At 45.0% G+C, this 27,690-nt stretch overlaps 1 protein-coding gene across 3 annotated transcripts in view; it reads left to right on the top strand.

Moving 5' to 3' along the window:
• The window catches only part of tln2b (talin 2b), a 66,184-nt gene that overhangs the window by 17,604 nt on the left and 20,890 nt on the right, over positions 1–27,690 (top strand). For all 3 annotated transcript variants that reach the window (XM_062562860.1, XM_062562859.1, XM_037451253.2), the window contains 27 exons: positions 6,216–6,389; positions 6,473–6,570; positions 6,723–6,852; positions 7,504–7,662; positions 8,067–8,209; positions 11,640–11,767; positions 12,051–12,114; positions 12,298–12,402; positions 16,574–16,729; positions 17,309–17,410; positions 17,498–17,574; positions 18,669–18,852; positions 19,325–19,438; positions 19,807–19,915; positions 20,472–20,680; positions 20,910–21,008; positions 21,439–21,606; positions 21,917–22,211; positions 22,937–23,103; positions 23,671–23,799; positions 24,788–24,901; positions 25,015–25,128; positions 25,236–25,370; positions 25,717–25,845; positions 25,960–26,062; positions 26,921–27,129; positions 27,464–27,583. In XM_062562860.1, coding sequence (XP_062418844.1) covers positions 6,254–6,389; positions 6,473–6,570; positions 6,723–6,852; positions 7,504–7,662; positions 8,067–8,209; positions 11,640–11,767; positions 12,051–12,114; positions 12,298–12,402; positions 16,574–16,729; positions 17,309–17,410; positions 17,498–17,574; positions 18,669–18,852; positions 19,325–19,438; positions 19,807–19,915; positions 20,472–20,680; positions 20,910–21,008; positions 21,439–21,606; positions 21,917–22,211; positions 22,937–23,103; positions 23,671–23,799; positions 24,788–24,901; positions 25,015–25,128; positions 25,236–25,370; positions 25,717–25,845; positions 25,960–26,062; positions 26,921–27,129; positions 27,464–27,583 — 3,696 coding nt within the window. In that variant the 5' untranslated portion in view covers positions 6,216–6,253. The remainder of the gene's footprint in view (positions 1–6,215; positions 6,390–6,472; positions 6,571–6,722; positions 6,853–7,503; positions 7,663–8,066; positions 8,210–11,639; positions 11,768–12,050; positions 12,115–12,297; positions 12,403–16,573; positions 16,730–17,308; positions 17,411–17,497; positions 17,575–18,668; positions 18,853–19,324; positions 19,439–19,806; positions 19,916–20,471; positions 20,681–20,909; positions 21,009–21,438; positions 21,607–21,916; positions 22,212–22,936; positions 23,104–23,670; positions 23,800–24,787; positions 24,902–25,014; positions 25,129–25,235; positions 25,371–25,716; positions 25,846–25,959; positions 26,063–26,920; positions 27,130–27,463; positions 27,584–27,690) is intronic.

Below are 27,690 nucleotides of genomic sequence, written 5' to 3' on the forward strand. Positions count from 1 at the left end.
TCCATGTAATTGTGACGGGATAGCCCAGAGGCTTTCCGTGTGAAACCCGGGGATTTTTCCAATATAGCAATGTCCTGTATATAGATAAGGCAGCCTCCAACATTGGCGAAGCTCCCTCGACATTTAAAAAGCCGGCTTTCGTTGAGATGCTGAAATCACTAACGAGTGCCCCCCTACATCCAGATGACCCTGGAAGCAGTTGCAGCCCTAAGGGCAGAGCAGACATGGCTGCTGCTGTCAAGCCTTATATGTCCAGGAAAAGGTGGGCACAGCAGCAGCCATGGCAACTGTGGGCGAGAGCTGCTGATCTGGAAACAACGGGCCAATAACACGGCCTCTCCCTCAACCTCCTCTAATGCAACAACATGGTTTCCTTCAGCGTGGACAGGTGATTGGTGTGGTTTTGGTAAGCGGTAAATCGAACGGTCTGCTTAGCTTTCTGTTTAAGGTTTCCGTCTGTACAGCATGCCAGAGGATATGAAACGCTTGCAACACTCTTTGGAGAGAAGCCAGCGTACGCTCCGTCCCACTGCTCTTGATACTGTAATCAGCATGCAAGTGGTAGTAAGCGGATGGCGAGAGGCTCAGTGATTGGGAGGCAGCGCCGGGCGTAGAATGGGCTGTCGCCTGATTTGACAGGACATGACACATCGGGGAGATGAACTGATTGTGGAAACCAGACGTGTGTTCTATAATACTCGTGCGATTTGAATATGAAAGGAAATAAAACCAGTTTGGTTTGAGTTTTTTATGATTTGCAAAGATTTCAGTCATTAACTCGCCCATGATTTGATATACAATTCATTCAATATGTTTTTTTTGGGACTCCGCTAAATAAGAAAGTATTTAGTGTATTGCTACTTTTCATGAGGAAAGGCAAGATCAGCGTAGTCAGCCAGATCAATGCTGTGTGCAGGTTTGGTCTGTGACCTGAGACCTTTTGCAACTGTGATGCAAGGATTTCATGAGCCTGTCTCTTCGTCTGCCTTTTACATATACGTATATGCTGTAATGAGTGTCAAATCTACTACGCCTTTGATCCTTTTTTATCTCTCTGTCTGAATTTGTCCGCCACCGCATTTAGATGACGTCATACTTCCAGGTTGTGTAGTAGAGAGGAGAAACGGCAGCATTATTACCTACTGTATATTCTCCCTGTAGGTTTAAGCGACACGACTGAAGGAAATCTATAGGACACGCTTTTTGATTTGGGGGAGGGGGGGGGGGGGGGGGGGGTAGTATCACTGTTCAGAAATAGACATTTGAAGATGAATACAGTGATTCTGGATTAGAAATCACAGTTACAGTTACTTGAAGGTCATGTTCATTTTGTTTAATTTTATTTTCTCTATAGCATCAGATCCCAGCAGAAGTCATTTAATACTCTTTCAGGGATTCATGGTTAAACAAACGGTTAATAATAATTCAATGATTAAGTCCCTTGTTGTTTAAAGCAAATCTGCATTCACCGATGCATGTGATGAAAGAGAATGTTTGGGCGGCATCTGTCCAAGCCAACAGTAACCATCATTCCCAATGAGTACCCCCCCCCCACCCCGCCCACCCACATGCACGGACTGACTGAGAGACTAGTTTATTGGTGGAGTGACTGCAGCTGCTGGGTGGAGCTCTCCTCCTAGAAGCGATTTCTGTCTCCATCTGTTATGAAGCTTGTTTCTCCCCATCTCTAAATGAGGGATGAAGAAGGTACGTATTAAAAATCTACACGAGCTGTCAGACTGTTTGAAAATCTAAACCATTAATAGCTCTGACATCACTGAGCCTACTTCATGTAATGCCCACTCTTACATTCTTCTAAATTAATCAAGGATTTGCCATCTAATCTGCAAGAGTTACAATTTAAGAATTGTTATAATTTCTTTAATCTTCTGCTGTTGTAGGTTTAGTGAGGACCATTTTCTTTATCGAGGGGGAAGAAACAGTTTCATTCATTGCACTGCTTCTGCTCTGCATCCGTTTGAAAGATTGCTGCTGGAGGACGCTTTACTTCCCCGGATATTTTTAGCGTTAGAGGAGCGGCTCTCTCCCCTCCCCGCGGAGGGCGAGATTCATAGATTCTGTCAGCATCCATACCCTTAAAATTGCATTACAGCAGCAGGGTGTGTCGCCAAAAGATCCAAAGACCGGTACATCGCGGAACGTTTCATTTTTAAATGGGGCTGAAAACGAGTGGCTCCACAATTAGTGAGCATGGGTTTGATGACTTTTTTTTATCTGGATTAATAACCACTGCTTGACTAACACCATATTAAGTGAAATAATACCACGCAAGCCACTTGTGACAGCTTGTTCATTGTAATCCTAGTGAACTATAAAAAGGGCCGCTCCTGTAATAGTTGTGTTGAGCTTGAACGAGGATCCGTGAATCGATGAAACGTATGGAGGAAGTGATGAGGGTGAATGCAAAAACCTTTGACTTATGAATTATTTGAGATGAATTCAGGTTGACTCCAGATTCTGTGGGTGCTCTTTGTAAGTAAATGAGCTCAAGGACATTTGATAAAGAGAATAATAAAGTCCCTGCAAGGCATAAGAAATTGACATTTAGAAATGTTCTCCTGGAAATGCTTAGTTTTGTTGTTTTAAATAAAATGTTAAAAGAAAGCAGTGCTTTAATAAATTTTTTTATACCTCCCGCTCCTCGTAAAATAAAATCAATCATTCTTTTGGCGGCTTACGAATAGTTGACTTTTCGCATCGTTGACCCTTAATCATATCATCCTCCTGTTATTAATGTGGTGAAGGCAGGATCATACAGAATAATGTCTCCGTGGCCCCATGTCGCTCCTTATATTACAGCCCCTGGCTATAAATATATGTATAATAATTTGCTATATGGTGGTTGTAAATCATGTATGCCTCACGATTGTAATAAAGATGTATTTATGCTGATTTATGATTGATTAATGCCCACCTCTTGTGCGCATTGATAGTGCTCTGGTTCACCCAATTCCAATTTAGAAGAGACACCGTCAACATTATAATTAGATTTTTCGATTTAGAAACGGCTTTCACATCCGGTGGAAATGACCTTGACACATCTCTCTGTTGTGGAGATTTACGGAAATACGGTTCCTGGGCTGCAGCAATATTGGATTTTAAATACGCCGACGATCACAACCACAAGTCTTGTTTGCTGTGATGGGACCCTCCCTCGTCTGTGTTCCAGGAAAACGTAATGGTCTCCAGAGACGTGCCACGATCCCACATCGCCGACCTTGCTTTCAGTCGGACAGGGATAATAGAAATGGCTGAGCGTCAGAGCAGGATGTAAAGAGGAGGAAAAAAGAGGTGCGTTGTGGAGCAGTTCGGCCAAGTGGCCTTTTCTCTACGCTCACATGACGTAATCCCGATGTTCTCAACAGTCCTGAGAAACTGCTGAGGTTTGAATTACTCTCAGCCCTCCATCCGATGCCACCGACATACTACATGCTCAATTTAAATAATAGTAATAGTCCACCGTTGTGGGGACACTGGGCGTAGTACACGGCGATCCAGTGAAGGCAGCCGCCACTGTGAGCTTTGGGGTTGGTTTCGATTTCATCACAGCTTGTTAAAATCCATTATTGTCTCTGCTGTGGAGTTGCCACACCGATCTACTTTTCACCCCTGAGTGTCTGCTTGTGTCTGCTGCCAGACGCAGCAGTTTACCAGGGCGTCATTACTGTTTCTCCTGTTTTCATTTTAATGGGCTGACCGTGAAAATCCTGTCACAATGTAAGGGGATTGTTTAGATTTGGCATTTTAAGGAATTATTAATTGATGAAAGAAACAATAGTGCCGTTACATCTGATATGCTGCCGACAGTCTCGCATAGAACGGATGACGATTTGTTCCATAAATAGCGTATTTTTCTTTGAACATATTCTAAGCAGATTTGAAGAGCGTGCGTGTTTCAACCGTTTGAAATCATGTCCGTGGATCCAAGCAGCAAAGGCGTGTCTACTTCAGAAGAACAATTGATCTCGGCTTTTGTTGTACTCTGCATGTCTTTGTCTCGTCATCCACACTGCATGCGAAACACACAATTATTTACTCTGGTTTTACAGGAAATTTAAAAAAAAACGCATAATTGAAGCACCATGCGCAGCATTGTTTGCATACATCCTCATTTGGACACCGTTGGGTGTATTCAGAGTCTCTGATGACCGGGGTCAACACTGTGGAGCCTCGTTGGTTGTTGTGTGACAGACTCGTTCAGCGGTTGCAGCGACGCGTCGCTCTCTCCGGCTCTTCGGCTCTTCGGCGCTGTTGATATTACAGTCAAATCATTAGAGCTGGATCCTCTCCAGATGGCTCCTGCCTTTCCCGGTCTCGAATTGAATTGTCCACATTTGGCTGCTCTTTGGCCATTTTCAAGTCTTAATATTTAGAGTTTTGGAGACTGATTCAATGCAGGACTCTTTCATGATGGACTTTGGATTATCAGGGGAGATTGTGTTTTCAAATTATATTTCCATGTCTACCTGGTGATGTAGAAAATGTAATAAAATAGATAAGACTGAACACATGGATCCATGCTGTAAAGAGCAGAGCTAATGAGGAGCTGGCTGCACTGGAGTGTTTGCACGAGGATCGTAGTGAAAAATGTGCTCTCACACTAGCGTAAGCTGGGGGATTATCCTTATCCTCTTGGGTTTCATCATGTGGTTTTTGCAGTGCTTACGCTCTGAAGTGACTGATGTTACTCACAACAGATATTAAAGTGACTGTTGCTTTAGCTGAGTACACGCACAGTCATATGTAGCAGATAGCAGTTGTCTGAGGTAATATTGGCCTTTGGTGCCCTGATGAAAAACACATTATTTGCACATTTTATATTTTAGGCATACCTTTTTGGGTGCTATCTTGTTGTAGTCAGTCTGTGTTTCTAAAACTGCTCGAAAAGAAGAAAATATCTGCATAAGCGCTGGATGACAAAAACTCCGAGGGGGAGAGAGCTCATGCAGCGCAGTTTGTCCTCCCCACTCTGTATGAGGAAAATCCTCCAGGCTGTTGGACAGGAACACATGGCTGTGACGGAGCCACAGTCATTGGCTGGCTCATTCACTCATTCATTATAGAAACCTAACCTTTCAGATTGTCTCTCCTCAATTTGAACAGGGGCCTGTGGATGAGCCGTGAATCCAGAGAACAAAAAAACTCTTTTGTTTACAAGTTTGGCTGAGGTTTTGAAATCGGGTCGGTGTGAATACCTGAACTTGAACCATGGAGAGGAATACCATTTTATTTTTAGGGTTGAAGTTAAATGTAAAAGAAACACACCAAAATCTATTTCTGCCAGTTTCTCAAATGTTAATATATGCTGATGGTTTTCTATGACACATAAATTAATATATTATAAAACATAGGAAATTTCAATACACCAATTTGGGTGTTGAAAAATTGTGGAGGGCATTTCTTTGACCATATCCTATATATGGGCAATTTTTCAATTAGTCGATACAGATTAAATGAGAATAATCATTAGTCACACTGCTATAATATAGAACTACAATACAGTATAGTAATTGAGAGGTCGAATCCATACTGATATACCCATCTTCTCCAATATACCTTGGTTAGCTTTGAATCTGTCTCATTTCTGCTCGTAAAGAAAATGTAATAAGTAGATTTTTGGTCTATAATTTGGTTAAGAATGAGGCAGAGAGCCCTTTGAGTATTGATGGCCCTATTTATCAGGATCATCCCTCCTCCTGTTGGAGTCAATGTAAAAAAAAAAAGCTCCACAGTATCAAGTCGCTTTCCCTTTTCGTGCGTTCCAGTCTCAGGGTATCTGAATAGATTCACCCTAATTGCGGTATGTGACAAAACACCCACTGATTTTCTCACAGTGAAGTCAGCTTCTGGGGGAGAGTGCGATCCAGGAGAAGAGAAAATAATGATGCGGCGGCGGCGGGATGTAATTTTCTTTGTTTTCACTTGGCTCCTGCTGACGATTAGAGAGATTTGCACTAATGTCCTTTCCCCTGCTGGAAGGTTAGGTTGCTTGCTTTAGTTCAGAAATCCCTCAACACACACATACACACACACACACACACACACACACACCGCAACCAGGCAGAGGCTGCACTTAACCCTTTAATATGGGCACGTAAACAGGGACGAATGAGTACAAGCGTAACACAGGCGGTGTATTTGGTGTTTCAGCCAGAAGTATGACTCAACACACACTTATATTATATATTTCCCAGGTGTGTTGGTCGGTGAGGCCATTGTACTACCTACCAAGATGGTGGCCCTGTCGCTGAAGATCTGCGTACGTCAGTGCAACGTGGTGAAGACGATGCAGTTTGAACCGTCCACGCCCGTGTACGACGCCTGCAGGATCATCAGAGAGAGAGTCCCGGAAGCACAGACAGGACAAGGTTGGTGGATGACGTAATCCGAACCTAATGCCTACCTAACGTAGTCCGCACGCTGTGGTTGACGCCGAACCTTTGTGTTTCAGCGTCAGATTACGGCCTGTTCCTGTCAGACGACGACCCGAGGAAAGGAATCTGGCTCGAGTCTGGTAGAACCCTGGATTACTACATGCTGCGAAATGGAGTAAGATTAGTCATATAGTTTGGGGGGGAGAACTGTCGTTGTCACTTATCATCTCTTAAAGTAATGCACATGTTTTATAGGGAACTGATATATTTATGCCCCACTGCGAAGGGGTTTTGGATGTCATCGTGCTTCCTCTCCTGTATCCTCAGGACGTTTTGGAGTACAAGAAGAAACAAAGGCCGCAAAAGATCAAAATGCTGGACGGTGCAGTTAAAACCATCATGGTGGACGACTCAAAAACTGTCGGGGAGCTGCTTGTCACCATATGCAGTAGAATAGGTCAGTTATGCTTCAATATGAATCCTGTCAAGCCAAGCTTGAATTATTCATTTCATTTTGTTTTTACTTCACACAACTCGACTGCATACTAAGCAGCATTATGTTGATGTGTTATTGCATGTTATTGAATTCAAATTCAAGCAGTACTTTGGAGCAGTCATACGCGCTTGATAAAGTCCTAATTACTATTTTACTTAGCGCACGATGGGCATGATTTACCAAGCTATAAAACAATCTTGTTTCTAATAAATGCTCGAGTGTTCTTCCTAAGGCCCAGAACGTGCCATCCTTTCCTGTCACAGAGGTGTTCCCTAAGCTGTTTATTTCAATCACAACGGGCCTGCCATCAAGCTCAATTGTGTGAAGAGGAGAGGGATGTGTGCCTGGAAGATAGCTTTATTGGAAAATGTTTGCTTGGAGTGGGTCTTTTCTGCTTGGCTTCTCCTCCTCCTCCTCGGCTCCCATTTTAGTTTGTTGGCTCTGTGCCAGCATCCCTTCACTTCTGTTTCAAAGCAGACAGAAAGAGATACAAAATAGAGAGTGCAAAAAGAATTGCAGGGGCGCTTCCTCCATCACGCCACTTGTTATCGTGCCAGTTTTGAAGCATCTCCTCCTCTGAGAATTTCCCTGGCTCATTTGCCCCCTTTTCAGGAATCACCAACTACGAGGAGTACTCCCTCATTCAAGAGGTGACGGAGGAGGAGAAGAAGGAGGATGGAATGGGGACGCTGAGGAAAGACAGGACGCTGCTGCTCCGTGACGAGAGGAAGATGGAAAAGCTCAAAGCCAAACTCCACACGGACGATGAGTGTGAGCTCGCTGAAGCCTCCAGAACTGAGAAATTCAAAGCTTATTCGTATTCTTATTCTTCATATCTTTTTGCATTCGAGTATCTGACTTAACACCATGATCTGGACATCTGCTTTATCTCTCTCGTTTAATTTAATGCATGGACATATCAAAGTTGAATGGAATTACGACTGTTATCGTTAGCCCAGAGGACGCATTGAACTATATGATTCGCATTTGAACTTCAGCTGAGAACTTAACTTACGTCTCAGCAGAAAAAGATTTTCACCTCCCTGTGATTGACTGGTTGATTGTCTGCTCATAGTCTCACTGCCTAGTTAGTATTCTCCTGCTGTGAAATCTTTATGAAGCAGATGTTGATTCATTTCAGCCCGTGTAACGGAGTGTGTGTATTGACTTGCCAGTGAACTGGCTGGACCACAGCAGGACGTTCAGAGAGCAGGGACTGGAGGAAAGTGAGACTCTGCTGCTCAGGCGCAAGTTCTTCTACTCGGACCAGAATGTGGACTCGAGGGATCCAGTCCAGCTGAACCTCCTCTATGTTCAGGTAAAACAATTATGAACACGTTCATGCTGCTGTAGCAAAACAGCTCAACTTCGACCGTATCTACTGTCCAGATTCTTAAAATCTCTCAAAATGCCACTCTGACTCATTTGGTGGCTTTAGAGACTTAAAAACAAACCACATGGCTACTTTCCAGACTCTGGGCTTAAGAATTGAATATGTTTCATAGAATTATTGTTGCTCATAAGGTCCAGGGGGTTTTCAGAGGCAGTGAGTCATGTCAGTATCCAAACATCCTAGCGTTGGCCGATTTCTCCAGCATGCAGCATAGACTTGGTTGGTTGGTTGGAGGGAGATGCATTCTACATTTGGAGTTAGGCGTGGTTAAGGAGATGTGAGTTAATTCAATAAGGCTCTTTCTCTCTCGCTCTCTATCTGTCACCATGTTTTTAAACCGAAGGCACCCTGCTGGCACCAGCTCTCCCACACAAAATCTCTGCCCTTATTCATATACATCAGGTCTGTGTAGTCGTATGAATGTGGCTCTTTTCATCCTTTCTATCCCTGCTGCCTTCCTGAATATGTTCATAAAAAGGATCCAGCAACCCCACCCCCCCTTCCCGCTGACTCCTGCTGCTGTCGTACCTTCGATCTGTCTCTCTGTTCCCGTTTTTGACTTTACTTTTCATACCCAGCGTTTCCTTCCCCTGTGCTCACTCTTCATCTCCCACACATTTTGACATAATCGCACATGTCTCCACCCTGTTACCCTGGCAAACATAACAGCGCGGTACATATCATGCTCTCTGCTCAGCACAGACTCATATTTCCTTTCACATTAACAACCCCGCCCCTCGCCCCCGCCTCCCCTTTGCCTCTCTGTTAGCCTTCCCCATCTATCTTTCCCTCACAACCGCTCTCCGAAACACACTGGGATCGTTACACGGGCACATCAGAGACTGTTCACATGGCAGAAGCTCTAATTTGTCACTGTTTTAAAAAGGGCAAACAGAGCCAGAGGAGGGATCTTCAGCAGAGTGGAACATACTCAGGATTGTCTCCCGCTTTGTGTCTTCTTTTTTTACACTGTTCTTTTTTTTCTCTTTTCCTTCTTCATTCACAATTCCTGTATTTCTCAGAAACTAAACTGGATTGAGTAATATGATTCAGATTGTGTGTATGATGACATTACTGCTGGCTCACCCTTTGACGGAACTTCCCTGCGAATCAGCCATGATGTCATATGTTTATTAGTGATTTGTGGATTTTTATGATATAAAACCAACAGCAACACAGACTGCACACACAAATACACACATAGAGCACATTTACACATTGCCTCCTGACATTTCATTGTGTTGACTTCCGTCAATAGTTCTGTAAGATCTTGTGAAACATTGTGAAAATAAAGGAACCAAGGATTAGAATTGAAACATCAAACAAGTTCAGTTACAGAGCTGGAGCTTAATGAGTCCCCAGGATGCTCCCGAATAATCTTTTATTTTGGATTTGTCTCCAGACAACAACTGTGTTGTCTAGCTCATCAATTGGTTAAGTCATTTAATCAATGATGCGTTCCATCCAGAAAAAACACTGTGTGCATTTGGTCTTCTAAGTCAGCATTCACTGTGAAGGCTGCATTATGCGTGCCTGCCCATGGTGGACTAGCTGAGGTCAGTGTTAGAGCCTCAGGCCGTGTCACGGCCTCCGATATCTTGTGCATCACTTGCATGCAAACCCTGAAATATACTAAAAACCCTTTATTGCTTGCCATATCCGCTTTGAGAAAAAAATCAAGGTCTATCCTTGTTTTCTTGTTAGTTAATAATCATGATTTGGAAATAATCCATCAAATAGTTAATTCAATGCTGAAACTTTATGGATGGAGCCAAATTGGATAATAGAATATATTTTGTATTGGAAGAAAGTATGTTGAATAGCCATCAGCATTTTGTATCTTTTCCAGGTTCTGAGTATATGGACAATGCTTTGCTCTGTATGTGTTATTTTTTTCTTTAGCTTATTGACATCAACTGTTTCATTCATGTTGCACTGTAACTTGCTCATTCCTATCTCTGTGATGATCACCTGACTGGCAACGTCCAATCATATTCAGTAGGTGTCATTCACATAGATTTTTTTACCTCCCTGTACATACTTCTAAACAGGCTAGAATCCATGCTGATGATCTTCTGTGTGTCATACCGTCATTTACCGACCGACTGACACAGTTTTTATGATGAGCCCATTTGGTTCCTCGCTGCCTGGTCACTGTCGCATTTACCACTCCATAAAGCCTGATGCTTTTGCCAGTCACGGAAAATAAGAGCATTTGCATTTACGTCATAGGTCATCAAATATTATACGTTTTATTTACATATGGAAACTGAAGTCGAGGACGCATCTGTTTGCATCCAACAGAACAGTAATTTAAATCAGATTTCAGCACGTCTGAGTTTCTTAAAACCAGGAAACCCGGACCTGGTTTCTGAAACCATATTTATTATGCAAATGCATAACTCCAAAACTCCAAAAACATCATGATTACTATGCACTTTAGTATCTCCAGCAGTGACCTGTGTGTAGCAGCGTGAATGGCATGTATGTCGTCTTGTGTTCAGTAAGAGCTTACTGTATGTACTCCACTGTGAAATGCACTGGGGAAAAGTACTTGATTGTGAGTGGAGGTGATTGTTGTCCTCATTACTGCACTAAGCTTCCCGCTTATTTTTTTGTTGATGTAATAGGACGCAACAATGAGCCAAGTCCACGCTGCGCAGTGATATGCTAATGCTAAAAATCACTGCTGGTGTCTTTCGGCTTTTGGGGCCATTAATTTTGCAGCAGAGTACTAGAAAGAGTGAGTGAGAGACGAGCAGACGGCCCCCTGGAGAACACACTGGCAACCATTTGAAAGATGCCTTGAAAGGTTTCTTCCTTTCCATTCACCTAAATGGGGACGATAATGTTGACAGCATTGTTGAAAAAGCATTGAAATATAAGTGATGTCCTAACAGCACCAAAGAAAAGCACAAGCCTTCTTTTTCTTCTCTTTTGCTTGCTAGAAAATGGATCTAGTCATTTTTTACATTCTGTAATGCAGATGGAATATTATGGAAGACTGATATAATTCTATATGTGTTTTTTACACTCAATGGGCTGTGATGACAAATTGTCACATTTGAAAGCCAACAGAATAGCATTTATTGTCGTGAACAAATCTTATTTGGCTTAACTGTGTGGTTGAATCTCAGTGATGATGTCCCTGCTCTAGAAATACACTTCGTCATTCACTCCGAAGACATCCTCGCTGAAGCAGCAGCACATTCAAAGCACTCAATAATGTGCTCATTATGGAGCTCTGTGCATTTTGGATAAGTCCCAGGCGTTTGTAGTACTATCCTTTCCTGGATGTGTGTTTTTTTGCCTCTCACTCACTAGCCCTCTCCCTCTCTCATCATGTCTCCTTCAGGCTAGGGATGATATATTGAATGGATCCCACCCTGTCTCCTTTGACAAAGCCTGTGAGTTTGCAGGCATCCAGGCTCAGATCCAGTTTGGACCCCATGTGGAGCTCAAACACAAGCCCGGATTCCTTGAGTAAGCTTTTCTTATCAAAAAGATACGCTACCACCTACATTCATAACTAATGTTCAGCATGTTGTCCTACTTTTCTATTCACAGCTGTGCATACACAGCAATTATATCCTGCTTCAGTACAGGCCTTTGCTTCAGGGATTTCCTCCAGTGGAAAGCTTAGGGATGATGTCAACTGTTTTGATATGTAGGCTGTAAGGCAAGAATGACCTCATATGTGAAGGCATGTTAAAAGAAAAGTAAATGTCCGTAACTGAAAACAGTGTCATGTCATTTATCTCTGTAGCCTGAAGGAGTTCCTACCCAAAGAGTACACCAAGCACAGAGGGTCAGAGAAAAAAATATTCCAGGTATGTACACTACAGGAATGTTGTTTTGAGGCCCTTGGAAATTATACTATTTGTTCTATGATTAGACATAAATTGACAAAAATACAAAAAATGTAGATTACTTAACGTAACATTTATATGTAATACACTAGAAATGCTCAGTCAATCAAGCAGGTGGAGCGGTGACTTGAATTGTTTTTCCAGGACCATAAAAACTGTGGAGAGATGACGGAGATTGAGGCAAAAGTAAAGTATGTGAAGCTCGCCAGGTCCCTGCTGACATATGGAGTGTCCTTCTTCCTTGTAAAGGTGAGAGCTAAAACCATGCTACTTGCTTACATTAACACAAAAAAAATCCCATTAGAAACTAATTACATCTTACATTTTGCTTTCCTATCATTATACAGAAGTACAACCACAATGGTAGAAAGAAGTTAGTCAAGGAATGCACAGGCAGAACATCTGAGAAAATGAAAACAAAGGGGAATAGTAACACGATCCATAAGGTGTTTTAGCTTTGACCTAGTTCAACTTTGACTTACCATGCTTGTTTTACCGCCATAAAAAAAAGTGGTGATGGCAGTGAGTGTAAGTCCGGCCACTTGTCTTTCCCTCAGTACATGAAGTACAATGAAATTATAACTGATATTAAGGGCTAAAGATTGAAAAATAAAACCGGGGTTTTCTTTTAGTAATTAATGAGCATTACCAATTGAATGATGCACCTGTTTATAGAAAACAGGTGCATAGTCCTGCTGTACTAATAAGAGGCAGCTGTGACTAGAAAGCTGCTCTGATATGCACAGTGCTGTCAAACAGGTGCGAAAGCTTATTGAACAACACAAAACCCCATTATCGCCACCAATCACGAGCCTCAGTGTGGGAAGCTCGTGCGTTTTTCCGTTCAGCAGCACACTCTGTGCCTTCGAACACTTGTGACAAAGGCAATTCTGTTCCGTTCTGGTTTGGTGGGCACGAAAGTGGAATGGAAGTGCAGCATGCGAACGGTATGAAGTCACACCGGCAGCTATTATTAAACGCTTTCTGACAGCAGCCGATTTGATTATGAACCAGGGAAGGAGAGCGAAGATGAAGCGTGCAGTTGTGTGCTGGGATCCTAATGGACGACAAATGAATCGTTTGACCCTGACGTGGAAGCAGACTGCCGGGTTCACATTATCTTTACGCGAGGGTGTGCGAGTGCAGGAGTGCGTGTGCGTCAACGCGTACGAGCGGCGTCTACACTCGATGAGGCGATGCAGTGATGGAGATTTCAAGACTGTTAAATAATTCACCCCAGCTGCACTCAGCTTTTGATGTCAGCAGAGGCAAAAGCACAGACCTGGCTTTGTTGAGGCACATCTGAGAGTTTATTGTAACCTTCCATTTCTCATGTGTCAGTATTTAATCACTGCAGGTTTTAGGCAGGCATTCCCTCTTGTAATCTTACCATATGGGGAAATGCTGTAGATCGCAGTAAATTAGCCTGTACATTTGTGCAATATACAGCCTGTCAGGATCGCGTGGAGGAGCAGGCGGAAGCAGGACTCAGGCGCAGACTTCTCCAGGTTTCCAAAAAAAAGTGATCTTTATTCTATACAAAACCCAAACGTGCTCCCACAGCGAGGGACATATAGACAATGACACGACAACGGACAACAGGCACACAGGGCTTAAATACACAAGGGAGGTGCAGGTGATTGGACACAGGTGGAATCAATCAGGCAATCACAGGACAAGGCAGGAAGTGAAGTTACCCAGGAACACAAGAGACATGAAAACTACCAAATAAAACAGGAAGAGAGACCAAACCGTGACAGAACCCCCCCCTCAAGGACCGAATTCCAGACGGTCCTCAAGGGGAACAGAACCAGAGAAACACAGACAAGGGGAGGGAGGGTGGGAACCCAACGATCTTGGGCCGCGCAAGGAACTCAGGGTGATGGCGGCCACTCGTCGGGTCCTTCGGGGGGTCTACCGCTACGGCGGCCGGGCTTCAGGGTCTCGGGGGGCCGACCGCTACGGCGGCCGGGCTTCCGGGTCTCGGGGGGCCGACCGCTACGGCGGCCGGGCCTCAGGATCTCGGGGGGTCTGCCGGGTCGGCGGCCGGGCCTCAGGGTCTCGGGGGCCCTGCCGGGTCGGCGACCGGGCCTCGGAGTGGCGGTGAGCGCCGAGCTGTGCGGCTGCGGCGTCGTCGCGGCGGGGGGCGCCGAGCTCTGCGGCTCCGGCGTCGTCGCGGCGGGGGGCGCCGAGCTCTGCGGCTCCGGCGTCGTCGCGGCGGGGGGCGCCGAGCTCTGCGGCTCCGGCGTCGTCGCGGCGGGGGGCGCCGAGCTCTGCGGCTCCGGCGTCGTCGCGGCGGGGGGCGCCGAGCTCTGCGGCTCCGGCGTCGTCGTGGCGGGGGCGCCGAGCTCTGCGGCTCCGGCGTCGTCGTGGCGGGGGGCGCCGAGCTCTGCGGCTCCGGCGTCGTCGTGGCGGGGGGCGCCGAGCTCTGCGGCTCCGGCGTCGTCGTGGCGGGGGGCGCCGAGCTCTGCGGCTCCGGCGTCGTCGTGGCGGGGGGCGCCGAGCAGTGCGGCTCCGGCGTCGTCGTGGCGGGGGGCGCCGAGCAGTGCGGCTCCGGCGTCGTCGTGGCGGGGGGCGCCGAGCAGTGCGGCTCCGGCGTCGTCGTGGCGGGGGGCGCCGAGCAGTGCGGCTCTGGCGTCGTCGTGGCGAGGGGCGCCGAGCTGTGCGGCTCCGTCGTCGTCGTCGTGGCGGGGGGCGCCGAGCTGTGCGGCTCCGGCGTCGTCGTGGCGGGGGGCTCCGGCCCAACCCCTGACCCCACCCCCCCTTCAAGGACCGACTTCCAGGCGGTCACAAGAGGGTGGGAGGGAGGGGCCATCGTCGGGGGCCGTGGGGGCGGGGGAGGAGACTGGACTCTGGGGGCCGGAACGGGCGGAGACTGGACTCTGGGGGCCGGAACGGGCGGAGACTGGACTCTGGGGGCCGGAACGGGCGGAGACTGGACTCTGGGGGCCGGAACGGGCGGAGACTGGACTCTGGGGGCCGGAACGGGCGGAGACTGGACTCTGGGGGCCGGAACGGGCGGAGACTGGACTCTGGGGGCCGGAACGGGCGGAGACTGGACTCTGGGGGCCGGAACGGGCGGAGACTGGACTCTGGGGGCCGGAACGGGCGCCGACGGGCGTCTCGGCGCAGGAACGGGCTGGGGCGAGCGTCTTTGGGCCGGGTCAGGAGCCGGGGCTGGAGGGGTTCGTATCCTCCTCCTCCTCGGGCTCTTCCTCGGGTTGAGGAGGTCCCTTATTTCCAGGCACGCCTTCTGATAGCCCCTGGGACCAAAAATGAAGTTCGTCTTGCGCTGGAAAAACGGGCTCCTCACATCCAGGTATTCCGGGCCCAAGTCGTACCAGGAGTCTGCTGAGTCCTTCCTTGGTCGTGTCATTCTGTCAGGATCGCGTGGAGGAGCAGGCGGAAGCAGGACTCAGGCGCAGACTTCTCCAGGTTTCCAAAAAAAGTGATCTTTATTCTATACAAAACCCAAACGTGCTCCCACAGCGAGGGACATATAGACAATGACACGACAACGGACAACAGGCACACAGGGCTTAAATACACAAGGGAGGTGCAGGTGATTGGACACAGGTGGAATCAATCAGGCAATCACAGGACAAGGCAGGAAGTGAAGTTACCCAGGAACACAAGAGACATGAAAACTACCAAATAAAACAGGAAGAGAGACCAAACCGTGACACAGCCTCCCACTTGTCTTGTGATTTCTTGCATATTTCCACCAACAATAAACAAGGTCAATTTATTTAAAGTAATATCATACCTTATACCCACTTCAGATTAGAAAATGTAACTTCCTGTTTGAAATCAGCCTTGATAATTATGACGTTCAAGTATCATGTCCTAAAACAATGGACGTTTTAAATAAACCTTTGTTCAAAGATATCATGAATAGTGTTATCTGTCCTTGTGTTCAAGAGCCCCGAAACCAGAAGCCGCTCTATTATTGGCCTTTTGCAAGGTTCTCAGGGTGATGAAAAGTATTTTGAAAACCCCCGTTTCTACAAACCGATAATTTTTGTACCGTCCTCTGCCCCTCTGGAGGAGAGCCAAGTGTAGGCTCCGGCTCTGAAGTGAGCTGTAATAGATTTTCAGTGGGCAGAGAGTGGAGGACATCGCAGCTTCTGAGGCAGCGAGCTTGTGGAAGCACCACGCTGTTGTGCTGACGGTGACTAAACCCTGTGGAGACTCTGCTCAATAAAGCAGCAGTTAAACAAGGCTGATCTCTGCTGGGTCAGTTCCCAGCTGCCCTTCTCCTCCTCCAATCGGGGCTGTGAGCCACAGACACAGCCTGTATTACAACAGCACATACGCACAATGGCGCAAGGTTTTTTGCATCAGCGCCTTGAATGAATCATCTGCGTAGGTGTAGGAGGCACCGACGTAAATGTGGTCTCATGTTTTCCCTATCTGACAGGAAAAGATGAAGGGTAAAAATAAGCTAGTCCCGCGGCTGCTGGGGATAACCAAAGAGTCAGTGATGCGAGTGGATGAGAAGACGAAGGATGTGGTGCAGGATTGGCCTCTGACAACAGTCAAGAGATGGGCTGCCTCCCCCAAGAGCTTCACCCTGGTACTGTGTGACTCTTTACATGAAGATCTCAGCATTACTCACTGATGTCATATGTTATACAGCCTACACACATACAGTACTCACTCATTCTGTGAGCAGCGTGATTTACAAGGCTCTGCATCCCGTTTTTATCTTTTCTCTTTCTTTTACAAAATACAAACAGCGTCCTAAAAATTGTTGAGACCTTAGACTCCAATATTGAATGTTTTCAGAACCCTAGCGATTAATTTCATCTGAGGTAACAATAGAAGCCGGGGGGAAGAATGTGCCAAATATGGATGGATTATTTATTTGGATGTTTTTATTTCCAGCTACTGGAAAGGAACACTCCATTTAAAGATTAGTTAATTATGCAAATTAAAGAAAAAAACATCAACATTGATTTGAAGGGAAAACTTTCACATATTTTTGAAGAATGCTTTGAGGTTAAAAGTTTCCTTCGCCAGTATTGCCAACCACATGCCATTCTGAATCAGGTCTGTGGAGAAATTGTTATTATTAGGTTCAGAGTATTTTAGAAATGCCAGATCGTGTTCAAATATTCCCCTGAATCTCTGCTTTGTTCAACACATTACACAGGATTTTGGAGAGTACCAGGAAAGTTATTACTCGGTCCAGACTACAGAGGGAGAACAGATATCCCAACTTATTGCTGGATACATTGACATCATTCTTAAGAAGGCAAGTAATACAACATTTCATTTGTGTCTTTTCGTTACACATGTTCAGCCCATATGGTTAACTGTAATGTTTCCCTTCTTTTTATAGAAGCAGAGTAAGGATCGTTTTGGCCTTGAGGGGGATGAGGAATCCACCATGCTGGAGGAATCGGTGTCCCCTAAAAAGTGAGTGGTGCTCAAGTATTATCAAGGACATTATTGACCATTCTGATTTAGCAAACGCAGTCTAGTTATTCTTCTCTTCTAGTTAACCATCTCTGTTTTTCATCTGCATCTGTTTACATCTCTGCCAGCAATAACTCCAAAGGAGGTAATGTTAGTATTTTAGGTATTTGTATTTGTTAAACATAACAAATGCCCTTTGAATAGAAATTAAAAAATATATATACTTTACACTGTTCTCAAAACTCAAGAATACAATTTGCTAAATTGCTCGGATTTGTGTTCATGCAGATCCATCAAAAAACCTACCTAAAAATCTCAGACTCAAGGCATAAAATGATCATTCACCCTTCACCATTGAGAACTTAAAAATATTGCACTGGTGAAGAAATCACCTCATTCAAAGCAATTGTTTTTATCCATTTATATCTCCCAATTGGAAGCCGCCTTATTTCTTGTGTAGCTTTTTAAATGATGGAAATTAATGTAATGCGGACGGACCGGAGCTCTATCACACAGAGCTTGGAAATTAGTTGTCACTGGAAATCCACATGGGCTCTTAGGGAAGCCACTTTCTGGCAGAATGGGGCATCATATTTCTGCTGCTTATGTGCCAATTGACTCGTGTTGTGGTTCTCAGCACAAAAACATAATTGCTCTCTCAAAACAAGCCATAATTTACCAATGGAGTCACGAGCATCTGTTGAACTGGGAAAGGAAAGAGATTAATTTTTTACAATGCTTACTTACCGTGTTAACAGTTTTTAGGGTAATAATTGTTTCAATTAAAATGTTGTCATTTAAATTAGAAACAGTTGCCATGTCCTCTGGGGCAATAATCTACGTTTAAAGATACGCTCACAAGTAACACAAAGAATAATGTTTAACTCCCATCTAATACATCTATATCTACTACATTATGTTTAAATGCAGAGTTTCACCTCTTTATTACTTATCCTTCCACTACGCACATGCTTTTGGACCCTTGGGTCCTTATCTTGGACAGCATCTTGCCCATGCACTCTGAAATTATGTCATAATTGAAATTGTTGAAATTTATCAACATGCACGTCTAACTTCTTTTCTTTCTGTTCAAGGTCCACCATTTTGCAGCAGCAGTTCAATCGAGTGGGCCGTGTGGAGCATGGCTCAGTTGCACTTCCAGGAATAATCCGGTCCGGCTCTATTGGCGGTCCTGACACCTTCAATATGGGCACAATGCCCTCTGCCCAGCAGCAGATTACCTCAGGGCAGATGCACAGAGGACACATGCCCCCCCTGGTGAGGAAGAGCATTTCCACTTCCACAACAAAAATGTCTTCTTCCTCTGTTTTCCCCATATTTGGAAATTAAATAGAACCATCCAGCTTTGGGCCAGTCTCCCAAATTAAAAAAACTGCGTTAACTACCAAAGACTAAGCCAAAGGAATGAGAAAATAATGTAGCACCGCAGCTGTTCCCATTTATTTGATCTTATGATAACACAGTGTCAAGGTACGTCATGTAAAATCATGTAAATGTGATTTGCAGTTTTTTAAATACTTGTGGTCCCTGCTCTCAACAATAGAACGAGGGCATTGAGCGAGACATGGAATGAATATATATACACTAATAGCACATCCGTGTCAATAAACAATATATTGCAAGAACGGGAGTTTCACAGATTTCCCAAAACAAAGTACATCACCCATTGTGTACTTACATTGCTTATGTCATTTACTCTTTGTGTGTCTCTGTTCCTTCATGTTGCCAGAGTCTGGCCCAGCAGGCCTTAATGGGCACCATAAACAGCAGTATGCATGCTGTGCAGCAGGCTCAGGCGGACCTGGGATATGTAGATAATCTGCCTCCACTGGGCCGTGATTTGGTGAGTCTCCCACCCACTTACTACAACGTTTAGAGAAATACTCACGAGTAGGTGCAGCATGGATAGATATACCGTACTATCCCCCTGAGTTACATCATCAATTACAGAAACCCCCTGAGGTACACAAGATTAGAAAGAATTAAGCATTTGCATCACATCAAAGTCCGTCATATTTGTCCGATATAATTAGGATACCACACTGACTGTAAATATAGAGGCTGTATTTAATACTTGAGTGTTTCCAAAGCCGTAGGTGTTGAACAACCCTGGTCCTTTAATCCTGCATGAGAAAGTTTATTTGAGCAGAAAATCACCCACTGTGATGAAAGCCAATAGCTCTTCTTTTCCTCCTCCTTCTCCTCCCAAAGGCATCCAGGGTTTGGGTTCAGAACAAAGTGGATGAATCCAAACATGAAATCCACTCTCAGGTGGATGCCATCACTGCTGGAACAGCATCTGTGGTCAATCTCACTGCAGGTGAGTGCCCAGGAGAATAGTGAACAGCATTAGTACTCATCATCAGCTGCTGAATTATGTTTTAGGATGTCTGCACTGGATAATATTGTAAAAATAAAGATGATCTCTGAATTATTACCAATGAGTTTGATGGCGGCCTTTTGATTAAAAGTGCATTTCCTTTGATAGATATTTTGAATGATGAATCTACATCTGAATTTTTTAACTGAAGCTCAACTTTCCTGGCAGTGTCTCTTTCTGCTCCCTTTGTCGCTGGATACAATGCCGGTGGAGTTCCTGCCAATCTATTGTAGGGTTTTAATCTCACCTCGCCATCTGTTTGCTTGCACTTAAACACCCTCCACTTTCTAATACAGATTTTTCTCCTCTTCACGGCCACTTGCTTCATCAAGTGCTCATCGCCGTGGAACCACCTCAAATAGGCACTAATTAAGACACTGACACTAATGTGTGCGTTATTGTATATGACACGCACGCCGCCCCATGTATTAGCATGGCGGCAGCTCAACAAATTGAGATGCAAAGCCAAAGTGTCCTTTTTTGTAATGATTCCCAGGTGAGCCCACGGAAACCGACTACACGGCGGTGGGATGCGCCATCACCACAATCTCCTCCAACCTCACGGAAATGTCCAAGGGGGTCAAGCTGCTCGCGGCATTAATGGGCAACGAGGTGGGCAGTGGACACAAGCTCATGGGCGCCGCCAGGATGCTGGCCGGAGCCGTGTCGGATCTGCTCAGCTCTGTTGAGCCTGCGGCAGCTGAGGTGAGACGCTGATGACTGCTGACCTGGGCTTCGCTGTAATCCTGGTGGCCACAAACCACAAAACAGCGGTGAACATGAAGTTCTGTTTTGTATCAGTGTCCCAATGAAGATTGAAAGTAATCTGGGATTGTTTTTGATCCAGAATTCTGTTTTACATTATTCATCGAGGCCTTGTTTGAGAAACCGGCCAAGCCAGAGTAATGGATGTGCTGATGTCATTCTCTCACAGCCCAGACAGACGGTGCTGACTGCAGCAGGAAGTATCGGACAGGCCACCGGGGACTTGCTCCGTCACATGGGGGAGGGCGAGACCGACGAGAAGTTCCAGGTTGGACGCCGCCCACTCACTGTTCCTATGACACGGCCGGCCAAACCGGAAGATACACACATAACCTCAGACCCCCATTAGTAACAATAATACACATTCAAGTAATCACCTCAGCCTTTATTATTAGACTGTTACTTCATGTGAATTTTACAACAAACGTTCACAGAGAGAGTTTATAGAAGTAAAACAACAGTACAGCATCTCCAGTAACACAATTACCCTAAAAAACTGATTATATGTATTATTCACCCTACCCATTATTACCTATTGTTTAAGATTTTTACTGCTGCACTACTGTAATTATTTTTGCATTAAATGATCAATGTTTCAACAAACGAGTTAAAAGCATTTGCTCTCTCCTAGTCCCTCCACTAACATACATGGCAGCTGTAGCATATTTCCATGAAGGACAATGATTAATATTTTGCAGGACACTCTGATGAACCTGGCCAAAGCAGTGGCCAATGCAGCTGCTATGTTAGTCCTGAAGGCCAAGAACGTGGCCCAGGTGGCCGAGGACACCATATTGCAGAACCGGGTGATCGCAGCTGCCACTCAGTGTGCCTTGTCCACCTCACAGCTGGTTGCTTGCACCAAGGTACTGGTCTAAATCTTGTTCATCTCTCTAGCCAAGTAGGTAAAGGACACGCCGAAATGCAGGAAATCATGAAATTAGGGTGTGTGACACTGGCCACTGATGTCCTGTTACAGATGTGCACCATTGGTCTTTGTGCCTGTGTCTTGAACAAAATAACTGAAATATTCATTATATAAATATCAATTTACCTTTTCATTTTTCTTAAGGGCTGATTTATTGTAGTTTACGGTGACTCGGCCCGTCTGATATCATAACACTCTTGAAATCATCCTCAGTTCCTGCTAATGACTGAATAATGCGTGTGGTGCAGGTGGTGAGCCCAACCATCAGCTCCCCGGTGTGTCAAGAGCAGCTTGTCGAGGCGGGAAAGCTGGTCGACCGCTCCGTGGAAACCTGCGTCCAGGCCTGCCGCTCGGCCAGCGGCGACGGCGAGCTGCTGAAGCAAGTCGGGGCGGCTGCCGGCGTGGTGAGCCAGGCCCTCAGCGACCTGCTGCAGCACGTCCGCCACTATGCCAGCTGCGGAGAGCCCATCGGGCGCTACGACCAGGCCACAGACACGATCATGAATGTGACGGAAAATATTTTCACCTCCATGGGGGACGCTGGTGAGTACAAAAATGAATGGGGTGGGTAACGTCCAGCTAAAGATGCTTTTTAGTAAAGTTGGTTGTCTCTTTAGTTTACCTTTAACAAAATTCAGGTGCTTTCACTCGACCTGTTGTAATGTGTTTTGGACAGCGCCGTTAGACATGTGAAATGTCGACAAAGCTCAGGCTATTTGTTATGGTGTGAGGCACAAGGCTGAAGAATGTCCAAACCCAGCCAACTCTCAAGGGGTTGTGAGAAACATGTCGACCAAAACCGCTACAGAGCTCTCAATCTGGTCTTAATCAGCAACAGGGAGGCTTTGAAACGTAAAAAGAAACACACGAGGAGGGGCATTTTTGGAGGGACAAACTTAACTTTCTATAAATCAACATTTCCAATGCCATTAAAAGCAGGACACCTAAATGTCTTGTCTTTCGCAGACTTTTCTAGATGAGCTATTTTTAAAGCGGATGTGTGGGGAGATGTTACAAATATTACAAAGACTTACTTACTTACTGTATGAGAGAGTACAAATCACCTTCAGTCACTTATGTGAAAGTTAAATAAATTGTGATAGCGAATAAGCAAAGATTGTCAACTGTCAAACAATCAATCATACCGTTTCTTGTAAAATGATTGTGCTTTTAATAGCTCTGGTTGTATTAAGCTCAGTGTACAGGATGTTGGCATAAATTCCACATACGGTGCATCCTCCCTAATTTACTCACTGTATGTGTAACAGGTGAGATGGTGCGTCAGGCTAGGGTGTTAGCCCAAGCAACCTCCGACTTGGTCAATGCCATGAGATCTGATGCAGAGGCAGAGGTTGATGTTGACAACTCCAAGAAACTGCTGGCTGCAGCCAAACTTTTGGCTGACGCCACCGCCCGGATGGTGGAGGCAGCTAAGGTATCAGTGTTCAACTAGTATTGTAATGTAAATTCTTCTTATTACTGTGTCTATTTGCTTTCTTTCACTAAAACTTTGCCTTTTCTCTAGTTTGATTAGTGATTTATACCTAATTCAGAATAATTGATAGTTAAGTTAACCCTATAATATAGATTTATAGCTATATAACTGTCCATTTTATTCTGTTTTTCTCTCTTTGTAGCAGCACTGCCATGGTGTTCATCTATCTTTAATGTCATATCCTGAATGCATGCAAAGATGAACTCAACTGACCTGCCTTCATTTGATGCCGTATGCAATACTTTTTTGCCATCAATGCCGACAATAAAAATGCTGCCAATGGCACAATAGATGTTTTGGATCTGTGGCGCATTAATAATTATATCACCATTATCACAGAGGAAGTGGGAATCTTGCGCTGACGGTTTCCTTGGTAACTGCCAGAAACACACAGATCCAAATGCCCATCTGCATCTATTGCACAATGATTAACTGCTGATGGGTCTGAATAGCTATTGTTATATCCTGTATTATATGTGTCATTGTCATGTGTTTATGTGCTCTCAGGGGGCGGCTGCTTACCCAGAGAATGAGGACCAGCAGCAGAGGCTTCGAGAGGCAGCAGAAGGGCTTCGTGTAGCCACCAATGCTGCAGCTCAGAACGCAATTAAGAAAAAACTAGTCAACAGGCTGGAGGTGAGTCAATGTGTTCTTGTCTACAGTGTGATGTTTGACCATGATTCAAACACAACACCATTCCATGTTTGTCAATATCAACAAAGACTTCACGTCTATCTTTCCCACACACATTGTTTATGTCTTTATTATAAAGATAATAGAGGAAAAAGGAACGAAATCGCACTACCAATAATGAAATCCCAATAAAATTATGGCCAATTTGTCTGCGTTATTTCTCCTTTTTCCTTCGCAAAGAGCTATGAATCCTATTAGTGCTGTAGTACCTGGCACCCAGGGTTCAATTTCCTACGCACACAAACTATATTTAGGTTTGTTCTGTTTGTCTTTTGATGCTTTTTATATGGAATCATTTTGAATAAACACATTATACAGAACTGGGATCAGCCTGCTATCAGACATATAACTTGCGTCAGATAGTAATGTTTCTAATGGTCGCCTCCATCAAGCAGATGTGTGAGTTATCGAAGACTGTGGTTACTGTAATCTGCAAGCGTGCACGTAACAACAGTCCCAGTCACCCCTTAGGACCCCTAGGGGCGTGACCCCTTTCAACTTACCTGTTGTCTCTTGACAGACTTTCATCCAGCTGCTGCGCAGATGTGCACATGCTTTGGATAGAAATTGCTTCTCATACGTAGCATGTCTCTTCTATATGCAGTTCAGTCTTGCTGTCTTTTTTCATCCTTGCCTCCTCATCGCCTCAGCAAGGAATGTCTTCTCCCCCTGTTTTCAATCTTCTCATCACTTCAAGGCTAGTGTCCTGTCTATGAATTAAAGTGAGCTCAGCAATGGGCTTTTAGTGCTTCAGTTGTGGAAGCATTACACCGGGAAAAGAGTCCCATGAGATAAATATTTAGCACCGCCCACCCACCCATTTCCCTCTTCTCAGGGTAACAGTGCACAGAGCAAAAGGAAATGTTACTCTCGGCCAGGCACCAATCTCTAGCTTTAGCTGAAATTATGTCCATTTGTATCATCTCAACAGATAGCCGCTAAGCAAGCAGCGGCTGCAGCTACTCAAACCATTGCAGCTGCCCAAAACGCTGCTGCTTCCAATAAAAACACCATCTCACACCAACAGCTAGTACACAGCTGCAAGGTATGACCACTATACTTATGAAATCCTTTTATAGAAGATGGGGGTAATATTTATTATGTGCAACTCTTTTAATCATGATGATCAAGAATTTACTGTTGGTATTTTCAATGCAGGCAGTAGCAGATAGCATTCCCCAGTTGGTGCAGGGGATGAGGAGCAGCCAGGCTCAGCCCGAGGAGCTCGGGGCCCAGCTCGCCCTCATCATGGCCAGCCAGACGTTCTTACAGGTGAGACCTTTCACCGTGACATAGTCAGCTACTATCATACTCTCTGCCATCAGATTCACACACAGAAACTGCTTCTTTGCTTCTGTCGGTTTGTCACCCTGGCGCAGCCTGGCAGTAAGATGGTGACATCTGCAAAGTCAACAGTCCCGACTGTGGCGGATCAGGCTGCTGCTATGCAACTGGGACAGTGTGCCAAAAACTTGGCTACCTGCCTTGCCGAGCTCAGGACGGCAACCCTGAAGGTATCGAACACCGTTAGAGAAAGTGTATTCTTAGTGATGTATGAAATGCGTTGGTATCCATGGTTGGTTGGTAAGCTCAGATCTCATTTGGAGATACCAAGCACAGCATATAGGCTGACATCCTGTCTGCACTGCACTGCATAATGGATTGGTGCTTGTGAATAACATTTGCTGTATTTGTGTGTGTGTGTGTGTGTGTGTGTGTGTGTGTGTGTGTGTGTGTGTGTGTGTGTGTGTGTGTGTGTGTGTATGTGTATGTGTATGTGTATGTGTGTGTGTGTGTGTGTGTGTGTGTGTGTGTGTGTGTGTGTGTGTGTGTGTGTGTGTGTGTACGCGTCGTTTTAAGGCCCATGAAGCCTGTGGTCCGCTGGAGATCGATTCGGCCCTCAAAACCGTACAGACACTGAAGAGTGAGCTTCAGGATGCAAAGATGTCCGTCATTGATGGTCAACTCAAACCTCTTCCTGGGGAGTCGGTCGGTAGATAACAGTAGAAACATCTGCTTTGAAGTTCAATAGACATACTTGCCGGAGGAGATCACAGCTAGGAATCAAATGGTTCATTTGTCTGGGTGTTTTTGCCCCCACAGTTGGAGAAATGTGCTCAGGATTTAGGAAGCACGTCTAAGGCTGTGGGCTCCTCCATGGCCCAGTTGCTGACATGTGCTGCTCAGGGAAATGAACATTATACAGGTAAGAAAAGTGCGTTCTTACGCAGACAGAACGCAGGTCTCAGCAGCAGGATTGCTCTCAGTACACAGACTGTTTCTTTAAATTGTGCCAAGTGTGTGTGTGAGGATGAAGCAGGCAGTGCAATTGAGACTCCTTTATTCGTGAAATCACTATTGTCTTAAACTGAGCCCTTTAAATCCACGGTTTGGATGTTTTGCCGTCATTTCTGGCCAATTGAGGATCTCAGGGGAGGAGAGATTAAGATAGAGAAAATAATTTCTTAAAATAAACGCTCACCCTAGCACTTCATGCTGTGTCCTGTGGTGCTGCTCTGTACTCATTAATCTTATTTTCACTAGATTTAACATTCCATCAGCAAATGGCTCCACTTGGCTGGTTAATACAATTTGATGCAATGTGCTGCTTTTCTTCTTGGTTCTGTTCATAATAAATTAAGGGCACTTCCCATGTGGAGCCATATTTATTGTATTATCTAATTTTTTTAAACAGTGAAGGCACTTTAGGCTCACAGTTTGTTGTCAGTGTGTCACAGCCCATGACAGCTGATTTTCACAGTGCAATTATAGAAAATACAAATACCTCCCAGTGAGTATTGCTTAAACAGGACTCCTGCAAAGTAAAAATAATGAGATTTAAGTTAATGTTAATAGTTTTCTCACATTTATACATACATATATTTTCTTTATATCTGTTGAGTATTAAACCATTTGTTTAATACTCAATGCATTCAGGTTGTCCTCATCAATTTCTAGTATTTACTGATCCTGTTATATACTGACTTGGATTTCCTCATGATTTTCCATCTATATTGGTTCCTGTGTGAAGTATAACATGTCATTTAATTACGGATGTTTGCAGGTGTGGCTGCCAGAGAAACAGCACAGGCTTTAAGGACATTGGCTCAAGCAGCCAGAGGTGTGGCAGCCAGCACCAAGGAGCCTCAGGCATCAGCTGCGATGCTTGACTCAGCTCAGTGTGTCATGGAGGGCTCGGCCATGCTGATCCATGAAGCCCATCAGGCCCTGGTTCATCCAGGTGACGCTGAGAGCCAGCAGAGACTGGCACAGGTATTATACCTCCTAGTAACATATATGATATTCATGTTCTGATCATATTGTTTGCTCTAAGCGTTGCTCGTTTCTTTCCTGCCTGTTATTCCTCCTTCAGAAGTGGCAACGTAAGACTGATGTTTCTGCTGCAGCCCTTTGGGGGACAAACATATTGTTTGGCTTATATCTGTGACAGCAGCATAAATTAGTGACAAGGATTACTGTGCAGCGCAGTGAGCCCAATTTACATCTGAGATGTTTTTCCCCTTATAGCTTTGCTCTGGGAATTTGTGTGTCACATTGTTAGAATGACTATTGGCAGTCCATGACGGAGCGCTGTGCTGTGTTTCAGGTGGCCAAAGCAGTGTCGCACTCCCTGAATAATTGTGTGAATTGCCTGCCCGGCCAGAAGGATGTAGACATGGCCCTCAGGAGCATTGGTGAGGCCAGTAAGAAACTGCTGGTGGACATTGTAAGTCCCATCTCAATTTACCGTTGCTTTTGATGTATTGGCACAAAACACATTAGAATATACCACCCCATAACAGAACAGGTTACCTCCATCTGACATTGCCTATG

Source organism: Pungitius pungitius, chromosome 6 (assembly GCF_949316345.1).
Source record: "Pungitius pungitius chromosome 6, fPunPun2.1, whole genome shotgun sequence".
In the NCBI taxonomy this organism is placed as follows: Eukaryota; Metazoa; Chordata; class Actinopteri; order Perciformes; family Gasterosteidae; genus Pungitius; species Pungitius pungitius.